Here is a 22,269-nt window from a genome sequence, read left to right as displayed (position 1 = left end):
TAAAAATCAAGATTCAGGGGAACGCTACTGAGGTAGCAGCATGTGTAGTCCCTAAACTCCCATACCCAGTGCTCATAGGGAGGGACTTCCCAGGGTTTGGAGACTTACTCCCAGTAGGGGAATTGGAGAAAGGGAGAAGCCCTGAAAGTAGTGAGGCATCCACAGTAGACTGTCAACCCCCAACCTTCTCTGAAATATCCCCAGATTTGTTCTCCACTCCCAGGCAACGTAGAAAGATGAAAAGGGAAAGAAGGGCAGCTAAGGCCTTGGGAAAACCAAATACTGGCCCAAAGCCACAGGGTCGCTCTCGTAGGTAGGCAGACCCGAACAGCTGAAAAGGAGGCCACCCAGGAGGGAGAAGCACCCGAGTCTGAACCACACCCTAATGCCTCTGAACCAGTAGAGGCAACAAAGACTGGCCCCCTAGATCTCAGGCAGATTAGCCCCGGGAGAGGAAATTTTGGACGGGACCAGGCTGAAGACCCAAGGTACGACAACATTAGGAAGCAGGTAACCGAAATAGATGGGGTCCCCGTGGAAGGGAAAACCCAGGGACCAGGACCCTACTTCATAATAAAGAAGAATCTCTTACACCGGGTTGCACCAGTACAGGGGCAGAAGGTACAGCAGATCCTAGTACCTCAAAAACACCAGAACGCTGTATTAAGTCTGGCCCATAGTCATCTTTCTGGGGGGCATTTGGGGGTAGAGAAGACCCTGGCACGGGTCCTGCGACGATTCTTCTGGCCCGGAGTACATGAAGAAGTGCGGAGGTACTGTGCGTCCTGCCTGGAGTGTCAGCTGCACAGTCCCCATCCCCACTTGAGGGCACCTTTAGTACCCCATCCCATCATAGAGGTCCCCTTCGAGCGAATAGCCATGGATCTAGTGGGACCCCTGGAGAAGACAGCCTGGGGCCGGATTATGCTACTCGCTACCCAGAAGCCGTCCCCCTGCGGAGCACAGCCTCTAAAACGATAGCTTAAGAGTTGGTGGGGATCTTTGCCCGAGTGGGGCTACCAAAGGAGATATTAAAAGACAAAGGTACCCCATTTATGTAGAAGCTAATGAAGGATCTCTGTACGCTGTTCCATATACATACCCTGAGAACTTCAGTCTATTGTCCGCAGACTGATGGGCTGGTAGAAAGGTTTAACCAAATCCTCAAGGCAATGATAAGGAAAGTGGTAAGTCGAGACGGGAAGGATTGGGACACCCTACTACCCTACTTTATGTTTGCAATCCAGGAGGTACCTCACATCTCAACTGGGTTTTCCCCCTTTGAATTATTATACGGACGCCACCCCTGTGGCATACTAGATATTGCAAAAGAAATCTGGGAAGAGGAACCCAATGAGGGGAGAAATATAATTGACCATGTGTTGCAGATGCGAGAACGGATAGTCCGGGTCACCCCTATTATATGGGAACATTTGGAAAAGGCTCAGGAGGCCCAGCGAACCCATTACAATCGCCAGGCAAAAGTCCGACAGTTCCAACCAGGGGATTGGGTGACGGTGTTGGTACCCACGGCAGAAAGCAAGCTTTTGGCCCAATGGCAGGGGCCCTGTGAGGTGGTTGAACCCGTGGGGGAAGTAACCTACAAGGTGCTGCAGCCACGATGCCGGAAACAAGAACAAATTTATCACATTAACCTCTTAAAGCCTTGGCACCAACGAGAGGCATGTGTAGTGGCCCAAAAGACCCCGATCCAGGGAAATAATATGCAGGAGCAGATCAGGATATCCACTGATCTGACACCAAACTAGAAGAAGGAGGTAACTGAGATGATCAACCGATACCAGGACATGTTTTCAACCAAACCAGGCTGGACCACCGAAGCATATCACCACTTTATCACAGACCCTGGGGCAAAGGTAACTTTCAGGCCCTATCGGGTCCCAGCAGCAAAAAGGGAGGAGATCAAGGCAGAGGTAAATAGGATGTTGGAGCTGGGAGTCATCGAAGAGTCCCACAGTCAGTGGTCAAGCCTGATTGTGTTGGTGCCCAAACCCGATGGCACCACTAGGTTTTGTAATGACTTTCACCGGCTGAATGAGATATCCAAATTTGATACATACCCCATACCCCGTATCGATGAGTTAGTTGACCGTCTAGGCAATGCCCGATTTTTGACCACCCTTGATTTAACAAAGGGATACTGGCAGATTCCCCTTGCCAAAGATGCGAAAGAAAAGACGGCATTCTCTACACCAGAGGGTCTGTTTCAATATACTGTTCTTCCTTTTGGACTGCATGGGGCACCTGCCACCTTCCAGCATCTTATGGACAAGTTCCTATGGCCCCATACCAGTTATGCAGCGGCATACATGGATGATGTGATTATTCACACCCCTGACTGGGAAACCCACTTAGGAAAGGTGGAAGCGGTTCTGGACACACTAAGACAGGCTGGCCTCACAGCCAACCCAGCCAAGTATGCTATAGGGCTAGCCGAGGTTAAATACCTTGGCTACATTGTAGGAATGGGCATGGTCAAGCCCCAACTAAACAAACTAGAGACTATCCAAAATTGGCCCCGGCCAAATTGGAAAAAGCAAGTCCGGGCATTCCTGGGTGTGGTGGGGTACTACCGACGATTTATTCCCCACCCCAAATATGGCGATCAGCTGAACCCTGAGCATGTGGGCAAGATTCATCCTCCTAGGCTGTGTCTATGTTATACTATTCCCCTCGGCCCTTCACATCTCCCACCATAGTGTAAACAGGGCACTGGCATCTTTCTTTAACCCTGCTCAGAGCAGATCTTGGCAGCAGAGTGGTAAGATCTGTGGCTGCCATCCAAACCCTGTCTACATTGGAGCTCCTGTGTCCTGTAGCTGCTACTACTAATGCAGCTGCATCTGTAGTATTGCAATTAAGTGTATTTAAGGCCTAGAATGTACCTCCTTCCAAAATAATCTTCAGTTAACCTTCCCATATAGTCCTGTGATTTCTAAACACAACACAAGTCTTAAGCACAACCATCTGAAAAATAAGAACTGGATGCTGGGCCACTATTAATACAAGCTATTGTGTTTTGAGCTTGAAGGGGAAAATTGAACATTAAAGAGTTATTCTGCCTTCTGTGGCTTGAACTACGACAAAGGCAAAAATATTATCAAACACAACCCTGAAGCAAATGCTGCTAGTAAACACTTAATCTCTCTTATCTGAAGCATTTCCATGACTACAACGCTGAGAGTGGACACTTCCGGTCTTCTACTCTGCCTGCAGTAGGGTCTTCACAACACGTACGCTTCTGAACACCTAATGTGTAGCCGCATATTAACAAACTCTTGTTTCTGTGCCCCTCTTCCAGCAACAGATGGTCTTAATGCAATGAAACTGGTGCTGTTTCATTGTGCAGGGAGCATATGAAGAGGCAGTAGTACAGCTCTACACTAGGAAAATGACGACTACATGTACCAATTGGCCATTCTTTTGGGGCTGTAACAGTGGCCATAGATCAGCAGTGCAACCTAGTGGCAGGTAGGGCTGCAAACAGAGCTGTCAAGCAATTAAAAAACTTAATCGCGATTAATCACGTGATTAAAAAAATTAATTGTAATTGTGTGATTAATAGTGCTGTTAAACAATAATAGAATACTATTTATTTAAGCATTTTTGGATGTTTTTCTACATTGTCAAATATATTGATTTCAATTAAAACACAGAATACAAAGTGTACAGTGCTCACTTCACATTTATTTTTGATTACAAATGTTTGCGATGTAAAAAACAAAAGAAATAGTATTTTTCAATCCACCTAATACAGGTACTGTAGTGTCATCTCTTTGTCATGACACTTGAGCTTACAAATGTAGAATTATGTACCAAAAAACCCTGCACTCAAAAATAAAACAATATAAAGCGCTAGAGCCTACAAGTCCACCCAGTCCTACTTCTTGCTCGGTCAATCACTCAGACAAACAAGTTTGTTTACATTTATGGGAGATAATGCTGCCCTCTTCTAGTTTATAATGTCACCTGAAAGTGAGAACAGGCATTCGCATGGCACTGTTGTAGCCGGCATCGCAAGATATTTATGTGCCAGATGCACTAAAGATCCATATGTTCTTTCATGCTTCAACCACCATTCCAGAGGACATGCATCCATGCTGATGACAGGTTCTGCTCGACAATGATCCAAAGCAGTGTGGACCAATGCATGTTCATTTTAATCATCTGAATCAGATGCCACCAGCAGAAGGTTGATTACTTTTTTGTTGGTGGTTTGGGTTCTGTAGTTTCTGCATCGGAGTGTTGCTCTTTTAAGACTTCTGAAAACATTCTCTACACCTCGTCCCTCTCAGATTTTGAAAGGCATTTCTGATTCTTAAGCCTTGGGTCAAGTGCTGTAGCTATCTTTAGAAATCTCACTTCGGTACCTTCTTTGCGTTTTGTCAAATCTGCAGTGAAAGTGTTCTTGAAACGAACAATGTGTGCTGGGTCATCATCTGAGACTGCTATAACATGAAATATACGGCAGAGTGTGGTTAACACATAGCAGGAGACATACAAGTCTCCCCCAAGGAGTTCATTCACAAATTTTATTAACACATGATTTTTTTAATGACAGTCATCAGTGTGAAAGCATGTCCTTTGGAATGGTGGTTGAAACATGAAGAGGCATACAAATGTTTAGCATATCTGGCACATAAATACTTTGCAATGCCGGCTACAAAAGTGCCATGCGAACGCCTGTTCTCACTTTCAGGTGACATTGTAAATAAGCGGGCAGCATTATCACCCATAAACGTAAATAAACTTGCTTGTTTTAGTGATTGGCTGAACAAGAAGTAGGACTGAGTGGACTTGTAGGCTGTAAAGTTTTACATTGTTTTTTTGTTTTTGAGTGCAGTTATGTAACAAAAAAAATCTGCATTTGTAAGTTGCACTTTCATGATAAAGAGATCGCACTACAGTACTTGTATGAGGTGAACTGAAAAATACTATTTCTTTTATCATTTTTACAGTGCAAATATTTGGAATAAAAAATAATAACATAAAGTCAGCACTGTACACTTTGTATTCTGTGTCATAATAGAAATCAATATATTTGAAAATGTAGAAAAACATCCAAAAATATTTAATACATTTCAGTTGGTATTCTATTGTTTAGCAGTGCAATTAAAACTGTGATTAATCATGATTAATTTTTAAAATCATGATTATTTTTTGAGATAATCGTGCTTTAATTGTGATTAATCAACAGCCTTAGTTGCCAAATTTCTAATCGCATAAACCTGAACACCCTTGCCCCGACCCCTGCCCTGAGGCCCCACCCCCACTCACTCCATCCCCTGTCCCTCCGTCACTCACTCTCCCCCACCCTCACTCACTTTCACTAGGCTGGGGCAAGGGGTTGGGGTGCAGGAGGGAGTGAGGGTTCCAGCTGTGGGTGCGGGCTCTGGAGTGGGGCTAGAAATGAGGAGTTCAGGGTGTGGGAGGGGGATCTGGGCTGGAGCAGGGGGTTGGGGTGCGGGAAGGGGCTTCGGGCTGAGGCCGAGGGGTTTTGCGGGGGAAAGGGGACTCAGGGCTGGGGCAGAGGGTTAGGGTGCAGGAAGGGGTTTGGGATGCAGGCTCTGGGAGAGAGTTTGGGTATGGGAGGTGGCTCAGGGCTGGGGCAGAGGGTTGCGGTGTGGAAGGGGGTGCGAATCACTAATTCCAGGCAGCAGCACTCGCAACTTGCAGGTCACATTTATATTAAACATGCATTTTTAATTATAGATGTTTTAATAAATGGTTAATAAATTATTACAGGTTCTTATAGATCAAAAGGTTGATTATAGCCATCTATAGTATCTTCAACAGATGTGCTTACAACCACGACTGTAACATTTCTCATTTCTGTAACATGCTTATAACTTCTATTAATCATTTAATAGCCCCTTAGAAACTATATATTTTTAATAAAAGTCACAGTATATTAAGGAGATATCAATATAAAGTGTGAGTTCTTTTAAAAAAAATACAGATTCGGTAGACCACTCAGTTTTTACCAGCAAGCACATTCACCCCAAAAGCTAATGGATATTTTAAAAACTTCACTACACAATCATGCATCACCGCACGTTGCTTCCGGTCCTTGTGACATCCCTTGCAGCTTCAGCACGCAATGAGTATGTCTGCACTGCAATTAAAAGCCCACAGGTGGCCCATGGCAGCTGACTCGGGCGCATGGGGCTCAGGCTAAGGGACTGTTTAACTGTGATGTAGAAGTTTGGTCTTGGGCTGGAGTGCGGTCTCTAGGACACTGCAAGGTGAACAGCATTTAATAAGTAATGCCTCTCTCCTCCTGTCCTTTTCAAATATCTACTAAACTAATGGCCTGATTATAAGAACTGGTGGGACACAGCACCTCTAACATTCAGCCCCCACATACTTTAATAAGCAGAATCCTATTATCTCTCTACCAGTTCCTCCTCAAGTGAGAGCCCTACATATCAGCCTACAATGGCTCTGGTTAAAATGTTTGGGGAAATAGTGGAAGCTGTAGTTTTTCCTCACAGATTTTAACAGTCTGACTCTTGGAATGGGCTATTGATAATGTAATGGGAGCAGCCACATGAATTGGGGCAAAAGTAAATGCTTTGCCTACACTCTCAAAGCCCTGGCTGGGATGATTTAATTGGGGATTGGTCCTGCTTTTGAGCAGGGGGTTGGACTAGATGACCTCCTGAGGTCCCTTCCAACCCTGATATTCTATGATTCTCTATCTGCTAGCTCCCAGCTGTGAACTGCAGCAGAGCCAGTGAAGGAAAGACTGAGCCATGTACTCAAACTCTCTTCTCCCTTTGCAATGACTTCCTCTTCACTATCTGGCTTGGGGATAAAGGAACAGAACCTGCTCTTCTTGGAATCAATTGGAGTTTTACTATTAACTTCAACAGGACCAGGAGCAGGCCCAAACGAGATAATTTATCATCTGTGTTAACATATAAATATGTTATAATATAATACAAATACGTCTGTGTGAGTGCTTCAAGAATGCACTGGAAATGGCCCCAGTAATAAGAATCTGTGGTTCACATCATTTTCTGAATATAGCCCTGGGGGTTTAAGCAGCCAAAAAGTGAACTAGAATCAATGTTATTCTGAGGAAGCCCAAAAGCAAAGCTAGAACCTTCCTGCTCCTTATCACTCTATCCTAATAGGCACAGTTGGAAATGTAAAGTGAAGAGAAAGTTAAATGCAGAAATAAACTGAATTTAATTATACAGAATGAGAATATTTTAATATTACAAGACTATGAATATGCAAAATGAAAGAAACAAACACTACTGGGCCCTTTGAACAGAATAAAAAGAAGTATAATAATAATTGTTTAAACTTATAAATATTTGGGAAACTGCGTGTTGGGAAGCAGCTTTAGTACTTCTGTTATTCCACAGTGTTGTGGTTTCAAAGCCAAAGACAGCTGTCCCAGCCACTGACACTCAAGAGAATAAGAGATGGAACCCCCCCCCCCCCGAAAAAACAAAACAAAAAACCAGAAGACTAACAAAAGGGGAACTGCTGGGAAAACGGAGCCTTGTTCATCTAACCAAGGAACAGTGGAGTCCTTTAAAATATCACTTTGTTTATATTTTCTGATCTACTTCTTATACCACACTTCATGGCACCAAATTATTTGGAAAAAACCTGCTAAAAAGATTTATCCCTCAATTCTGAAAGAATATAGTGGTTAAAAACAAGGTTCCAGATTATTTAGTCTTGGAGACTGAAGCCCTCTTGTCTACCAAGGGAACAGACAGAAGCCACACAAGCTTCTCCACACTGCCCTTCCAGCATGCCTCAACCCTATCCTGAAGCAACCACAGTGAGAAGTTTGAACTTCAAGTCATTCAGTACCCGGACCAACTCTCTTGATGCTGCCAATTATGACAGTACTTTTGTGGTGGTGGCAGCTGTCCCCTGGGAGCTAAACTGAGATTACCAAGTCATTTTACCACCTATCTATAAGCAGGTAATGATTTTCAATCACTATAAACCTGTGTGGGATTTGAACCAGTGATTAAAGAGGAGGGAAAGTGCTGTATCTTGGAGCCACCTCACCGCCCTTAAACATTTAACTCTCACCTATATTCATTGGTAGGGTCCTGTACATCTTGGGTTACACAAGAAATGAGAAATGGGTAGATGCTAACAAATATTAGCCACCCATAGATAAAGCCCAAAGTTGTTTTTCCCTCCATTTCCCCCTCAGACTCTCTAACAGAGATAAATTTATCAGATTTAAAAAAAAAAAACTTTGATCGGTATTAAATCTTTAATGTCCCAAAATCTTTATTTGTACACCAGCATTGTCCATAATGTCAGCATCACTCTGAGAAGAGCTCCTTAGTTAAAGAATCCTGAAAGAGCAGCAGGGAGGTGGGGAGTACATAATGCAACAGTGCTTTAACAATGATACATGAGTGTCTGAGGTTTCAAGCCCACTACCCAGTATTTGATCTTAGCAATAACACTTCATGCAAAAACATGCAGTATAGCCCCTTCCACTCCCCTCTGCTAAATGCTGATTGCCATGCACCAGGATGACTGAATGGAAATATATTATGAGACTGAAAGGATACCTCAACGTTATTAGGCCTAAAAATGGACCTACCTTGACATATTCCCCATACTGAAGGCCTTACCTTAAAGAGGGACATTCACACTGAAGCAAACTTGAAAAGAGAGAACATTTACACAAAAAGAAATTTACTTGGCCAGTAATTTCCTGTGTTCCCTTTGCTATAATTTAAGGATATTGTATTTTAAGAAGGGTTTTCTTCCCCAAAGCCCAACAGTGAAGTCATAATTCTGCATTTATGACATCACAGTCCACTGCCATGGATATTACAGTGGTGCCAGAAATGCAGCATTGTGACTTGACAGCAGAAGGACAAGAAGCCCTCATTAAAAAGCACAAATATCGTTGCTCATTAGCAATCAATGTAAGAAAATAAATCTAAAACATGGGAAGATTAAAATGATTTATATTTCAGTCTGATATATTTGCAAGTTTTTTCCAGAAAGAAAGTCCCTCTTTAAGGATTCCAGCCACATTTCATTGTAACCTGACATTTGCGGCAGCAATTGAAAAATAAATATACACCTGGCTTACTGAACAAATTTTCAGCGGCTCTCCATTGAGGCATCTGCAAAATAAGCATCTTTTGTATGTGCAACTTTGCATGTTTGTATGTGCAAATAAGGTAACTGCACATGCAAAGGGCCTACTTGCACTCACCATTTATTACCCAATTTTCACACATTTGTGTGCATGCAGATAAGTATTTAGACATTCACAGGCGCATTAATGAAGCTCTGCTGAAGATTTTGGTAACTTTTCACTTGTGAAAAAAAATCACTCATGCACATTTTCTCCAGTCATAGCAAGTGCATTGGCTAGTTCTAAAATTTGGTATTTGTGGGGTGATTTTATTTTGAATCTTTGCTGCAGCACAAAATTAAAACAAAATACATTGCTGGCATCCTTAAGATAAGACTTATAAGGAGGAATAGATTTAGGAAGAAAGATTTAAAAGAATGATACATATACTATTACTTTGAGAATGATAACTAAGGGGGACAGAGCTATGATAACTGTTTATGATTATTTCAAGGTTGCAGATAGTAAGAAGAGATAGTAACTCTTTAGGGTGATTGTACAAATGACCACAGGAAAGTTTAGGCTATTCAGAGAAATCTCTTAACACTGAGGTCTGTTATACTGTAGAACAATCTCCCAAGGGAAGTGATGCAAATGTTGTCATTAAGAAAATATAAAACTGCATTCAACTTGAGCATACGTAATTTAATAACAATATTTCTCAACTATATGGCCCCTTCATTGGAGGATATCGAAGTGCCTTATACAGGTGGGTAAGTATTACTAGCCCCATTTTACAGATATAAAAACGGAGAGTCTAGGTGATTTGTCCACAGTCACACAGTTAGCCAGTACAAAAGCTGCTAAAAGAACCTAGGTCTCCTCTCAGTCCTCTCGCTCCAACCTCTAGACACAGTGCTGCCTCCCAGAGCCTTTAGAATTACAGACTGAACAGACAGACATGGGAAAAATATTCTCAACAACACAACAAAGGTGGTAATGGATAAGCCTGCAAAATAAATGCAGGGAGTTCAGATCAGATAAACCAGACTCTCATTTGGCAGCACTTGCTTTGATTCCATATTGCCATTTGCAATCCTACCACAGCAGAGCAAGAGATTCCAGCTGGTCTTTCCCATCTCTAACTTTTATGATTCTAAGACTGCAGATCACTTTTGAAGCTTAACAGAGTTGACGACAGTAACCTTTTAAACTGGGAAAGTTGGAAGCCATAGTGGTGTAGAGGTTGAAAACAGTGTGTTTCTCTGTGAAAGCTGGGTGTTCACAGCAAATCACCATCGTGTAATTATTTTGTTATCTCTGGTTTTATAGTCACAATAAAAATGGGTTGCTACAGGCACTGATAAAATCATCACAGTACCATACTTCGGTTTCACAGCCAAACAGAGATCCCCATCCCGCAGGGTAAACACTTGGTTTACCAAGCATTGTATTGGTGTCCAGCTCAGTGTTCCTCAACATTTCCAGGGTGGCGACCCCTTATTCAAAGGGAAACATTTTCCAACCCTCTTAAATTTATTATAAAAGAAGGGATAAAAAAGTCTAAGGGCTAACCACTGTAACCCTATACAATTTATTTGTGGATGTATTTAGAGAGAGGATATGGGATCTGAGAGGGAAAGATTTTCTTTGCTTTAGATTGCAACAAAACTTTCAACAACTTGTGACCCACCCTGATTGCCTTTTGTGACCCATCCCCCAGAGGCTGTGACCCAGTGATTGAGAAACACCAATCTAACTTAAGTAGTAATTTTGCTGCGTCCATGTTAATTATACAGGAAAAAGAAGGAAGAATAAACGGCTGATTTTCAGAGATGTTGTACATCTGAAGCGCCAACTGACTTCACCCAGGTGAGCTGTGAATTTAGGGTTAGAACTTTCCCCCAGCTTCAGTGGGCAAGTGGGACTGGGATAGAGTGGGTCCTGGATCGTAGTACCATTCTTTCCTTCCCCCCAATACACACAAAAGCCCCTTTGTGGATGCTTCACTATTTGATGGACTGATGTGTGGGAGGTGGTGGGTCAGGAATGCAACCATACTGGAAACCCATGGGACTTTTGTGGACAAATGAATGCTTTGCACCAATTTTCTCATTCACCGTGTGAGACCCCTCCTTCGGGCGCGGGAAATTATCTTGTCAAATCAGATTAATGGGCAAAGGCCAGGCTGCCATGCAGCTAGAGAGGGATGGAGAGCAGAAAGCCAGCCTGGATACTTAAGGCCTTTGTGGCTCTTGGGGGATTAGCTCTTTCATTGTTGGAAGCCACAAAAGCACCCTATGGCTGGAGATAGGAGAAAACTTGGCCTCCCCAAATGGAAGAATCCTATGGCAGTATTGTGCCTCGTGGGGTGAACTGTCCCTTAGCCCCTATTCTGGAGGACAGGGTTTATGGTTCAAAGTGCAATTATAATAATCTAATTTGTCCCTCTATAAAGGGCAGCAGGGATGAATTCTATGACACAGGAAAATTCAAGAAGTTCTTTGAAACTCAAGCAAAAGCTTTTTAAGAATAATGGAAATAAACCTTAAGAGACACTATCGAGCTCACCAGGGCCTAGATTTAACTCCTTACCTCTGTTTGCAAAGTCCATTTAATTTCTATTATTTTCCCACAAACAAATGCTTCAATACTATTTTTGTTTTAAAAACAAACAAAACCTTATAGCATCCCTACGCATGAGAAGCACCTGGAGAACTAGAGCAGTGAGCACGCTAAAGGAATTCACTTCACCTGCATAAGTGGGGATCCCATTGCCCTTCCCTGACCTACAACTATGCTACACTCTGTGTCACTCTTAGTAGTCTGCTCCTTAGCCCTTCAATGATATTGCTCTGCCCATGGCTCCCCCTGTGCAAATGGCCTTCGAAGGGTCTTCTGTGCCTGGATGATTTTCATCCCAAGGCTGAAAACCGAAGATAGTTTAGGAAAGAGATTTGCGTTTTTAATCTTCCAAGGGATCATTAGAATCAATAAATAATTTTGAAAATGATGGAAAATCCTTGACAATATCCTTTTGAGAAAGGTAAATTACTGGGATACAACCAATGGCTGAATAAACTTCCATAAACCTCACTGGAAGCTTCACTGCCATGAAAGTTGCAGAGTCACTTGTAACAGGCATAAATCGTATTTTCTGTAATGATATAAATACAGAAAGTCTGGCTAATGAACAGCCATGTAGCTGCTTCTTACAAATCCAAGTGGAAGATTCAAAGATCAGTTCTAATGGCTGGTGAGTTGAAAGTGACATACTGGACCAATTTCAGAGTAGCAGCCGTGTTAGTCTGTATTCACAAAAAGAAAAGGAGTACCAATAGAAGAGGTTGGGAGCATGACCATTACTGCATACCCCAGATATTGTCCTTTCTAATAGCTGCTATGGTTTCCTCTATCACTCTGCAGAGGGATCTTTGCCCTCTTTGAAACAGGGACTGATCCAAAGCCCAACAGATTCAATGGGAGTCTCTCTTGGCATTGATATCAATGAGTTTTGGATCACGCCTACAGTAAGCACAGCAAGAATAAAAGCCAGTATGGATGGAAAGGATTGCCAGGATATGTCAGGAATTCTCCCACATTTCTAGGGTTTCTTGGGTAACACAGGTATAGCTGAGTCAGAATTTACTCTAGATATTTGCTCAGAATTAATTCCAATCCTGATGCCTCAGTCACCTCCTTTGGCAGATTATTCTACTGACCTCAGTGTTCGACCATTTTCCCTAATGTCTTAAGTTTCCTTTTTTTTAAAATTTAAGGCCTTTATTTGTAATTTTACTACCCATAATTCACTTAAATCAATATCCCTCTTTTCTTCCTCAAATATCTGTGACACAGGTAGATAGCAAAATCCCCCTTAGTCATCTTAGGTCTTGGTCAGAAAACAGCTGCATATTGTGTAAATATGTGCCTCCTTTGCACAGGCACCACTCTGTATGTGCATGCAAATCTGGAATTTCGAAACACACACGACTAGATAGGCCTTGTGTGCGTTTGAAGCTATGTGCATTCACAGTGCATGTAAATGTCTGCCTATTTTCTGACTACAAATCAGGCCTCTTGTCTCAAAGGTGTGCTCACTATGTTAAGTCTTCCTAACCTCACAGTTGTATATCAAGCCGTTTCATCCTTTTACATTTTTAGATGACATTCTTAATCAGTCAATATTTCCTTCACAGAATTGCAAGAAGTTAAAAATTGTAGAGCACTTCAAGTGCACCTTTGTCAGGATTGAAAACAGTCAAGTTTATTAAATTGAATCAAATTTAAAGAGGAATTCTATATACTTTCCATTCCATTTGTTTTAGTCTTCTGTACTTTCACCCTTCCACCTTTTACTGAATGTATGTGCAATCTTTCCTAGATTGGTGTCCATATAAAATCTTCTTCTGGATTATTTATGAAGATATTACATTTTATTGGCCTAACACTGACCCATCTGGATCTCACTGGATGTACCTCCGACTTTGAGGTTGCACTGTTTATAATTGTGTTCTCATTGTGTAATCCTTTTGTCAACACTCAGTACATGTCACACTTTTCTTTTCCAATTGATATCACTTTCCCAAGTAAGAGGTGCAGTAAAACTTTCTGATGATCTTGCCTGGGGATGCTAATAAAACAGGGAAAAACTAAACGGGTGCAAAACTATGGAGCTGGCACAAAATAATCACATAGTGTAATTAATTATGCATGGTGCACTTTCAGAGTGGGGAGATGCTAACTGTAAGAACTGATAGAGTCAAGTTAGAAGAGAAGTTATCCTTGATGTACTTTTTATTCAGAGGGGGAACAGATTGAGAACGAGAAAATAATAGACCAGACTATAACATTTTTGAATTCACCATTGTAAGGAAAGGTTTCACAGAAAGAAGCTGTACAAGGCTACTAGATTTCAGGAAGGCGAAGTCTGGAGAACTAAGAAAGCTGGTCAATAAGGTGTGATGAGAAGTATGGAAATCCAACACTGTGGAAGCAGCCTGAAGGATCATAAAAACCAGCATAATTACGGTGCAACATATTACCCCTACAAGTAAGTATTTCAGGAGCCACCAGTTGCCACTCTAGCTTTACAAGGAACTGCTTAGAGGTCACCAGCAAATCTCAATGGAAATGGAAGAGGTAACCAAACAAAAATATTAACAGTGGTGTAAGGAAAAAGGAGCAAATATGCAAAAGGAGTTAAGGCTATCAAAAGGGTGTGAAAGGAAATAAAAATGGCTTTTGCAATATATTGGGAGAGAAAGAATTATCAGAAAGAAAGAAGGTCCATTAACATATTAGGAGAGGTTATATCAATGATCAGTCAAAATGGCTGAGATACTGAATTCTTTTGTTTTTTAATAAGAAGAAAAACAAAAAATCATTTGGACAATTAAATAATGAAGATCTTGCAAAATGGCTATTGATAAAGTAGAGATAAGGGAATAGCTAGAAAAAATGAATGTATGCAAAACTACCAGTAGATAATATGTATATATATCCTGGGATATTAAGGAAAAATAGCTGACAGACATACTGGATCACTGACAATTAGTTTCAGAAATCTCTAGGGAACTAGGGCGATATTGGTGGCCTGGGGTAAAGCAAGTGTGGATTCATTTAAAACTTTACCTTGAGTTCTGGTCAGTCCATTACTAGAAAATCTTGACAAACAGGACAGGTTTAGAGAAGAGCAAAAAAAAAAAAATGATTATGGGATGAAAGGACATGTATGTGGAAATGTTAAAAGAGCTAGATATATCTAGGCTGGCTAAACCTGAACTCAGACTTAACTGTTTACAAATATTTGATGGGTGTGAACAATGAATGGGAAGAAATTAATGAGGAGAGTACGAGGGGGTAAAATTTGAGCTAAATTGGATGAAATTAGGAAAGGGAAGATTTAGATTTAAATTTTGACATATTCCTGTGAGTGAAATCTATTTGGTAGTGGCATATTCTCCAAGTGAAGTGGTGAAAGCCCAGTCACTTGGGATATATGCATCTACATGGACATACCACAGAGGAAAATTCTGCATAGACACATGGGACAGACTAGATGACTTAACAGGTCTTTTCTGCACCTAATTTTTATGACACTTGGATTCATTGGGTCTAATGTTTTTTAATATCTTCATAAACTCTCTGAAGAAAGACACAAACAGAACATTGATCATACTTGCAGACAAGACCAAACACTACAATAAAGAGGGAACAAAATTAAAAGAAGCATGAGGGTTTCCAAAACTTTGGCACCCAGTGGAAAGTAATATTTTCGGATTAGGTATAAAAGTACCATACGTGCAGTGCGATAGTCAAGAGTCTGTTCTTTCATTAGACTCTAAGCCAATGTTTTCAAATACCTCATCATAAAGTTTGCCATACATATTCTTAGCCCAAAAGCTGACATTTTTGTAAAATATAAATACATCTCATTTGTTTGGTGATTTTCATTTAGAGGAAGAAAAGAATAATGAAAACTATTTTGCCTGGGTTTGGTTGCTTTAGAAGAGAGGTGGATGTTTATTTACATTTGTTAATTTAAAATATGATACTTTATTATTACTTAGTAACAGACAGGTATCTGGACATAACTAGACCATTAAACATTTTTCTTTCCTTTACTGGTTTTAGTCCTTAATGTTGTTTTATTATATTTGTATTTGATGTAATCAGAAACATTTTCCTAAACACCACAACCACAAAGGTTTACCAAGGTGGGACTATTGCATAATTCCTACTAAGAATGTATATAACTTGAAACACATTCCTCAGACTGAGATATCCATAGAAACTGAGGAAAAGCTTTAAAATAGGATTGTGGGCTCTCTTCAGTTTGCAAAGAGACTGAATACAAAAATGTTACAGTGTATTCTAATTGGACACTTACCTTCAGAGGAACCAATACCAGGGCAATCTCTTCAGCAAGGCACTTACTCTGTTATTTCAACTTCAGGTGCATAGTTTCTTAATACAGCAAAAGAAACCAACAAGTACAAATTTTTAAACAAGTTATCTCTAGAGTTTACTCAAACTGCTACTTACAATCCGAGGTTTGAAGGGTGGCTTGATTTTCCTTTGTTCTAGAAGAACCCAGTCAATTTCCTTAAAGAACGGATGCTGTTTAATCGCGTCCTCCCCATTTTGCGATGCCACACAGCCTAGTCGCTTATTTGGATTTTTGGTCATGAACTGGGGAAAGGAGAAGTTACAAAATATTAGTGACATATGGTTCATAATTATTTGCAATCCAACCACACATTCTCAGTGCAGCTCCTTGTAAGGATACTCTCCTAGAAAGGGCTGTATTTCCTGCATGAGTGATAGGAATCCCTCTAGGGGAACTCATCTGAGACTCCTACTTGTAAATCTCATGGGGAAAGGCTCCCTCAACAATTTCAGGAATTTCCTAATTTCACCTGGGTGGGAACAGACTCCCTTTCAGTATTTCTACTCCTGCTTCCAGTGTTAGACAAAACTGGTAAACACAGCAGCAAATTATTAAACCCTCCAGAGTCATCTTCAGGATAAAGAAAAGGAGTACTTGTGGCACCTTAGAGACTAACCAATTTATTTGAGCATAAGCTTTCGTGAGCTACAGCTCACTTCATCGGATGCATAAAGGATAGAAGTTCAGGGAGGCTATTATTTTAGCCACTCTGATTTTGTCTGCCATAAATATTATTTTAGATTTGTTAATTCAATTGTCAATTCAAGAATTGTTAATTCAATTGCTTTTCTTGAATTCATACGATCACAATATGGATGCTGTAGCAGACATGCTGGAGATGGAAGAAAAGGTGCAGGGACCTCGTCCTTAGTTCCCAGCGCTCCCACAAAGGACGTAGGCATAATTTATTTGTTTGCACTGGCAGTGATAGAAGGAGACTAAGTCACACTCTAAGCAGCTGCCAGAGGGAGTGTATTCTCATCCTGGAGTGGGCTGGGGCATGGCTCTGCACCACCCTTACACAAGAGCCAGTGGCTCTGAGACTTGGCTGAAGAGAACATAGCCTATGACTATTCTCTACATGTGTAGCAAAAGCTGCTGATAGTGAGTTCTACTCAGTGCCTCTTGAGTTATTATACCTGCTCCTGGCCTCTGCAGGTATAATGCTGCCAGGAGGCCCCTGCTTCTCTCCCTTGCTCCCAATAAGGGCCAGATTCTAAGAATCATAATTAAGATAATAAATATTTCATGACCATGACTTCTGTGAAAACAATATAATTCAGGGTGTTCCCATAAAAAGTCATGCACTGCATGTAGTCACACTCAGGTGAATTCTGCATGGCTGTAAATGATACTGGGGAGAATAAGGTCCCATGGACTTTGTCACTCTGGCCAACGTGTGAGTGAGCTAGATTCTTCCATGAAATTTTACATATTTGGCTCTCTATATATGCAGTATACTTGAGTATGGGAGAGTGATCAGGGTTTTAAAACAGTTTAACACTATCAGTTAAATATTATTAAATACAAATTTTTGAGTTTTGCACTTTTTCCAATGACCAGAGCATCCTTCCTCACAATTTCCAATGGCAAACAATCAGCTTCATGTGTATTTTGGTGCTTTGTTAGCTTTACATATTCTTAAGCCAGTACTGGCAGCTTTTTAACAGTATTCTGATGGAAAATAAACTTAATGAGAATTAAAATATTGACTTTTCCTTCTATTTTAAAACTCAGGTTACAATCTTTGCATTTTTTGTCTGAGCTAGGATGAGAACTTCCAGGTGCCTTTCTCTTGAAAGAGCAGTAATATTTTACATCCCTGCCATGCTTTTCATCCAAAGTACTTCACAAACTGCAATCTGACTGAAAACCAGCCTCTACAGTGGAGGAAGACAACCGGCCACTGCACAGCATATTCCATAACCATGAGTGATGGGGAAATATTGGCTAAGGGCCTTGCAGCAAACAGATATGGCAGTGGGATTGTTAGCGTCCTTCACGGAGGATAGGGCATTGCTTTTTACAGGATAATCTGCATAGCCTGCTTCACAGTTAGGGTTGCTAAGCCTTAAGGATTTTGTTTCGGTAGGGTTTTGTTTTGTTTTGTTTTCTGATTCATCCCTGTAAAACTTATTTCAGCTGCTACAGAAGCAGTTACAGCAGCCCTTAACATGGTCTCTCCCAATGAACACGTGACCCATAGCTGGAACAGCAATTGATAGGAGCATAACCGACTATCTTCTTAAAGGTACAGTGCATTTCTTCTGCAGTACATTGTGGTTCAAAATATCATATCAGCCAACCCAAGGACAGCACTTCCAGCTTGGTCTGAAATTCAAGTGAGCTATTTTCACTGTTTCTCCAGGTTCCCCAATAGAAGGCAAGTCTCATGTCAGTAACTGCCTGTATTTTCTGCTAGGGGAAATAAAAACAATTTTTGAAAGAGACTTTATCAAAGGATGACGATATACTGAGAAAACCACAAAACACATTCCCAGGTTCCTCTGCTTTATTCACACACAGGAGAAGATAAGTGACTGGGAGAGAGAGGAGACCAGGAACCAGCAGCACTGCACCTTGGAGAAGAATAACATGGAAGCCATATGATATGCTTTTTGTGCTGTGTTATCCAGATATCAAAGCAATATAAGCTGGTCTCTGTCTATATCTGGACCTATCCTCATACCAGGCTGCAGGCATCGGCACAAGTATTTTTTTTTAAAGTGCAGGACATTAAGATGCTACTAATTAGGGTTGTTTAGTAGTCTACCCCACAACCTAATAGGACTCATATGTGGATACCAAGGATGAAGAGACCTGATGAAATAATACCGATAAAAGTATCGGGGGAAGGGATAGCTCAGTGGTTTGAGCATTGGCCTGCTAAACCCAGGGTTGTGAGTTCAATCCTGGAGGGGGCCATTTAGGGATCTGGGGCAAAAATTGGGGATTGGTCCTGCTTTGAGCAGGGGGTTGGACTAGATGACCTCCTGAGGTCCCTTCCAACCCTGATATTCTGCGTTTCTATGTTTGCCATCGTCTGTAATCTCTTAAAAGGCTGAAATGGACATTATCCAAAAACCCCTTTTGTCCTTTTTCCATGTGATAAATATCAGTTCATTTCCCCTCTATTTTCAGTGGAGCACAAGCCAGTGCAGATTATTCATCTCCCAGTTTGCCAAAGCATCACTGATGATGTAATTGTCAATACAATTATAGACTAAGAGAACTTTCCTATCAACCGCCACATGGCGGGATGGTGCTGATGCAGCAGAAGAACCACATCAAAAGCCATAGGATCACGTGTTAGTCATAGCTATTGCCTTTTTATTTATTGCTTTTTTATTTATTTATTTATTTATTTGTTTAATTTCTTGAGGCTGGATCCTGCTCCCAGTGAAGCTGATGCCAAAACTCGCAATGGTTTAAATGGGAGCAGGACTGGACTCTTGCTGACATAGCAGTAAATTAAAATTAACACCATGGGCCCAACACTCAGTTACATTAATGCACCTTTACACCACTCTGGCAGTGTAAAGGGGTCTTAGTGTAAATGAGAATCTGATGCTGTAGGTCATGAGACTTAGGCAGCTAAGTGTTTAACAGACAAACTGTCCACGGTATTTAGGCACCTAAAGAAGCAGATCGGCACCCAGTGGGATTTTCAAAATCATCTCAGCAGATTAGGTGCCTAGCTCCCATTGAAATCAACTATTTAGGTGCTTTTAAATATCTGACTAGGCACCTATCTGCATCTTTAGGTGACTAAATACCTTGGAAAAACTGGCCCTGTGTCATTTTGGAAAATGTACCTTAGGTGTTTTTGCAAATTTTACTGTTAGAATGTGAAGAATATTTTCTATCAGGTCAATTTTAAAATAGGGTCAAATTTGGAGCTGAAACTATCTGATCATGTCCTTTTAATTTCTAGAACCAGCTTTAAACACAAGGAAGACCGATTAATAGGCCTCCATAGTTCTGTAGTGACTCAGCAATTCATGACCCTATTCCTCCAACTTTGGTGACCAAGAGATAAGGCGCCCAATGCAGCTTCCCATTCAGCCATCCCCTCACTCTGCAGGAGCAGAAACTGTAACAAGTCAGCTTCCCTCTTCTGATACTAGAAACAGAGAAGGTGGCATAGGAACCTGAACAGCAGCTTGGGAATCCTGAAATTTGCAAGAGCAGTACTGAGTGTCAGAAGGTCTCATACTTTGTAATTCAAGGAGAGCAAAAGTGCTTCATATATAGTCACAGCAAGGAATAGAGAGACCTTTGCTGGAATAATATGGACGGTGGTAAACATTTACGACTCAGCTGGTCTGTTGAGGCACAGCCAGCAGTAGGGTGCAGAGATGCACTGTTCCAGTGGAAGTTCCTGGGGTGCTGCCCATAGATAGGCACCAGATCTCTTGGAACAGATGGAGAACATGGTCATTGTTAACTGAAGCTAACATTCTAGACCTGGCACTGTCTGGTTTCAGGGTAAGACGTGGAACTGAAATTGCCTTAGGGGCACTGATGCATGATCTCCTCCTATCAAAGGCTAGAGGACAGACGTCCATTCTCATCCCCCAGGACCTCACAATATTTGACACTGCTGACCTCACCTGAGAGTGGTGGGCAGGGGTACAGGGCAATGCATTAAAATGGTCTTGAGTTTTTCCTAGAGGCATGCACCCAATGAATAGTACTGGGAAACTGCACCTCCACCAGTAGACCCCTGACTTGTGTAGTTCCACAAGGATCAATTCTCTCTGGTCTTTTTCAGTAGCTACATGCAACTAGTAGGTGAATGGGTCTGATGACACTGACTCAAGTGCCAGCAATATGCGGATGAGACACAGTTCTACCTGTCCTTCACCACATCTGACCATACTGCTATGACCTAGCATCAAGATGGCCCAGTGCTTGGATGAGATCAGCTTATAGCTGAAGAATGACTGGCTTAAGCTGAACAGCAGCAATAGAGAGTTGACACTGATGGGCAGAGGGAAACACTTTGAAGAGTTCACAGCCACCTTTGCAGTCTTTGGTTAAAAGTACACACCACAATTGGCCAATTCAGTCCATTGTGCAGGTGTACTCGTGAAGTTGGTGCTCAGCTCTCACATAGCTGCATCCAGGAGTAAAGCTTTCTATATCATCTCTGGTTGGCTAGCAGACTCCATCCCATTGTGGTGGATGATGATGATCTGGCCTCACTTATTCACACATTTCACTCCCTCTCAGCTGGAGTACAGTAATGTGATTTACCTGGGCATGAAGACTTCAGCACTTAGGAAACTCCCAGTAGTATAGAATCAGAACACTTCAGCACATGTTCTCCTACCACAAACACATCAAACCTGTCATTCATTCTCTACACTGATGTCCCACAATCAATTTTGAATCAAGTTCAAAGTCTTGGTCCTTATCTTCAAGGCACTCAAAGGCCTAGGCTCAGCATATCTAAAAGACCACTTAAAACTCCAGGATAAAAAAGGGTGGTTGGCAACTTTGCTCCTTTGGCACAAGGGAGCTTGCTACAATAAGGGTAAAGATCATCAGTGTGGGGGACAGAAGTTTCTTGGGGACAATCTGAGACTGTGGAATGAACTCCTCCATGAATTAAGGACCCTCAAAAGCTCACCACCTTCTGCTCCAAGTGCAAGGCACATTTCTTTGACCTGGCCTTCTCTAAAAATCACATAGCAACGTGTATATTTTTTTTAAAATCCCCAAATGACCCAAACAAGATACTCAACAGCACATACTTCTCCCTCTGTGGAGAGGATGAGTAAACAAACAACATGTGATAGATGTTAGTCACATTGTTTAGTGCATTACTAGAAGGAGCTCAAGTACTACGGTGATGAGCATGTCATAAGAACCTATACAGATGAGAATAGAGATTTTCCAAAAAAGGCTAGTGAAGTTATAACCCACTGGTCAGTGCAGGTTACATGTCTGCCTCTATGCCTGAGTCACAGATTATATGCATCTGTTACCAGCACCCATCTATAGGTTTAACTTTGGAGGTCCCCAGTTCAATCTCTGGGGTTGGCCAAGATGCCAGGCCGTCACACAAGTAGGAGCTCATCAAGGACTCAAACTAAACACCTCCAGTGCTAAACACAAATCCCTACAACTTGAACTAGGCAGACAGACTCAGTAGCAGGGGACTGAAACAGACTCACATCCTATATGGTCAAGCACAGAAGGAGATCAG

At 41.5% G+C, this 22,269-nt stretch overlaps 1 protein-coding gene across 6 annotated transcripts in view; it reads right to left on the bottom strand.

Moving 5' to 3' along the window:
• Positions 1-22,269, bottom strand: part of PRKCE (protein kinase C epsilon) — a 522,142-nt gene that overhangs the window by 16,147 nt on the left and 483,726 nt on the right. For all 6 annotated transcript variants that reach the window (XM_073339117.2, XM_073339116.2, XM_073339118.2 and 3 more), the window contains one exon: positions 16,151-16,297. In XM_073339117.2, coding sequence (XP_073195218.1) covers positions 16,151-16,297 — 147 coding nt within the window. The remainder of the gene's footprint in view (positions 1-16,150; positions 16,298-22,269) is intronic.

The sequence above is a fragment of the Lepidochelys kempii genome, chromosome 3 (assembly GCF_965140285.1).
Source record: "Lepidochelys kempii isolate rLepKem1 chromosome 3, rLepKem1.hap1, whole genome shotgun sequence".
Classification (NCBI taxonomy): domain Eukaryota; kingdom Metazoa; phylum Chordata; order Testudines; family Cheloniidae; genus Lepidochelys; species Lepidochelys kempii.
This window is presented reverse-complemented; position numbering and strand designations above follow the sequence as displayed.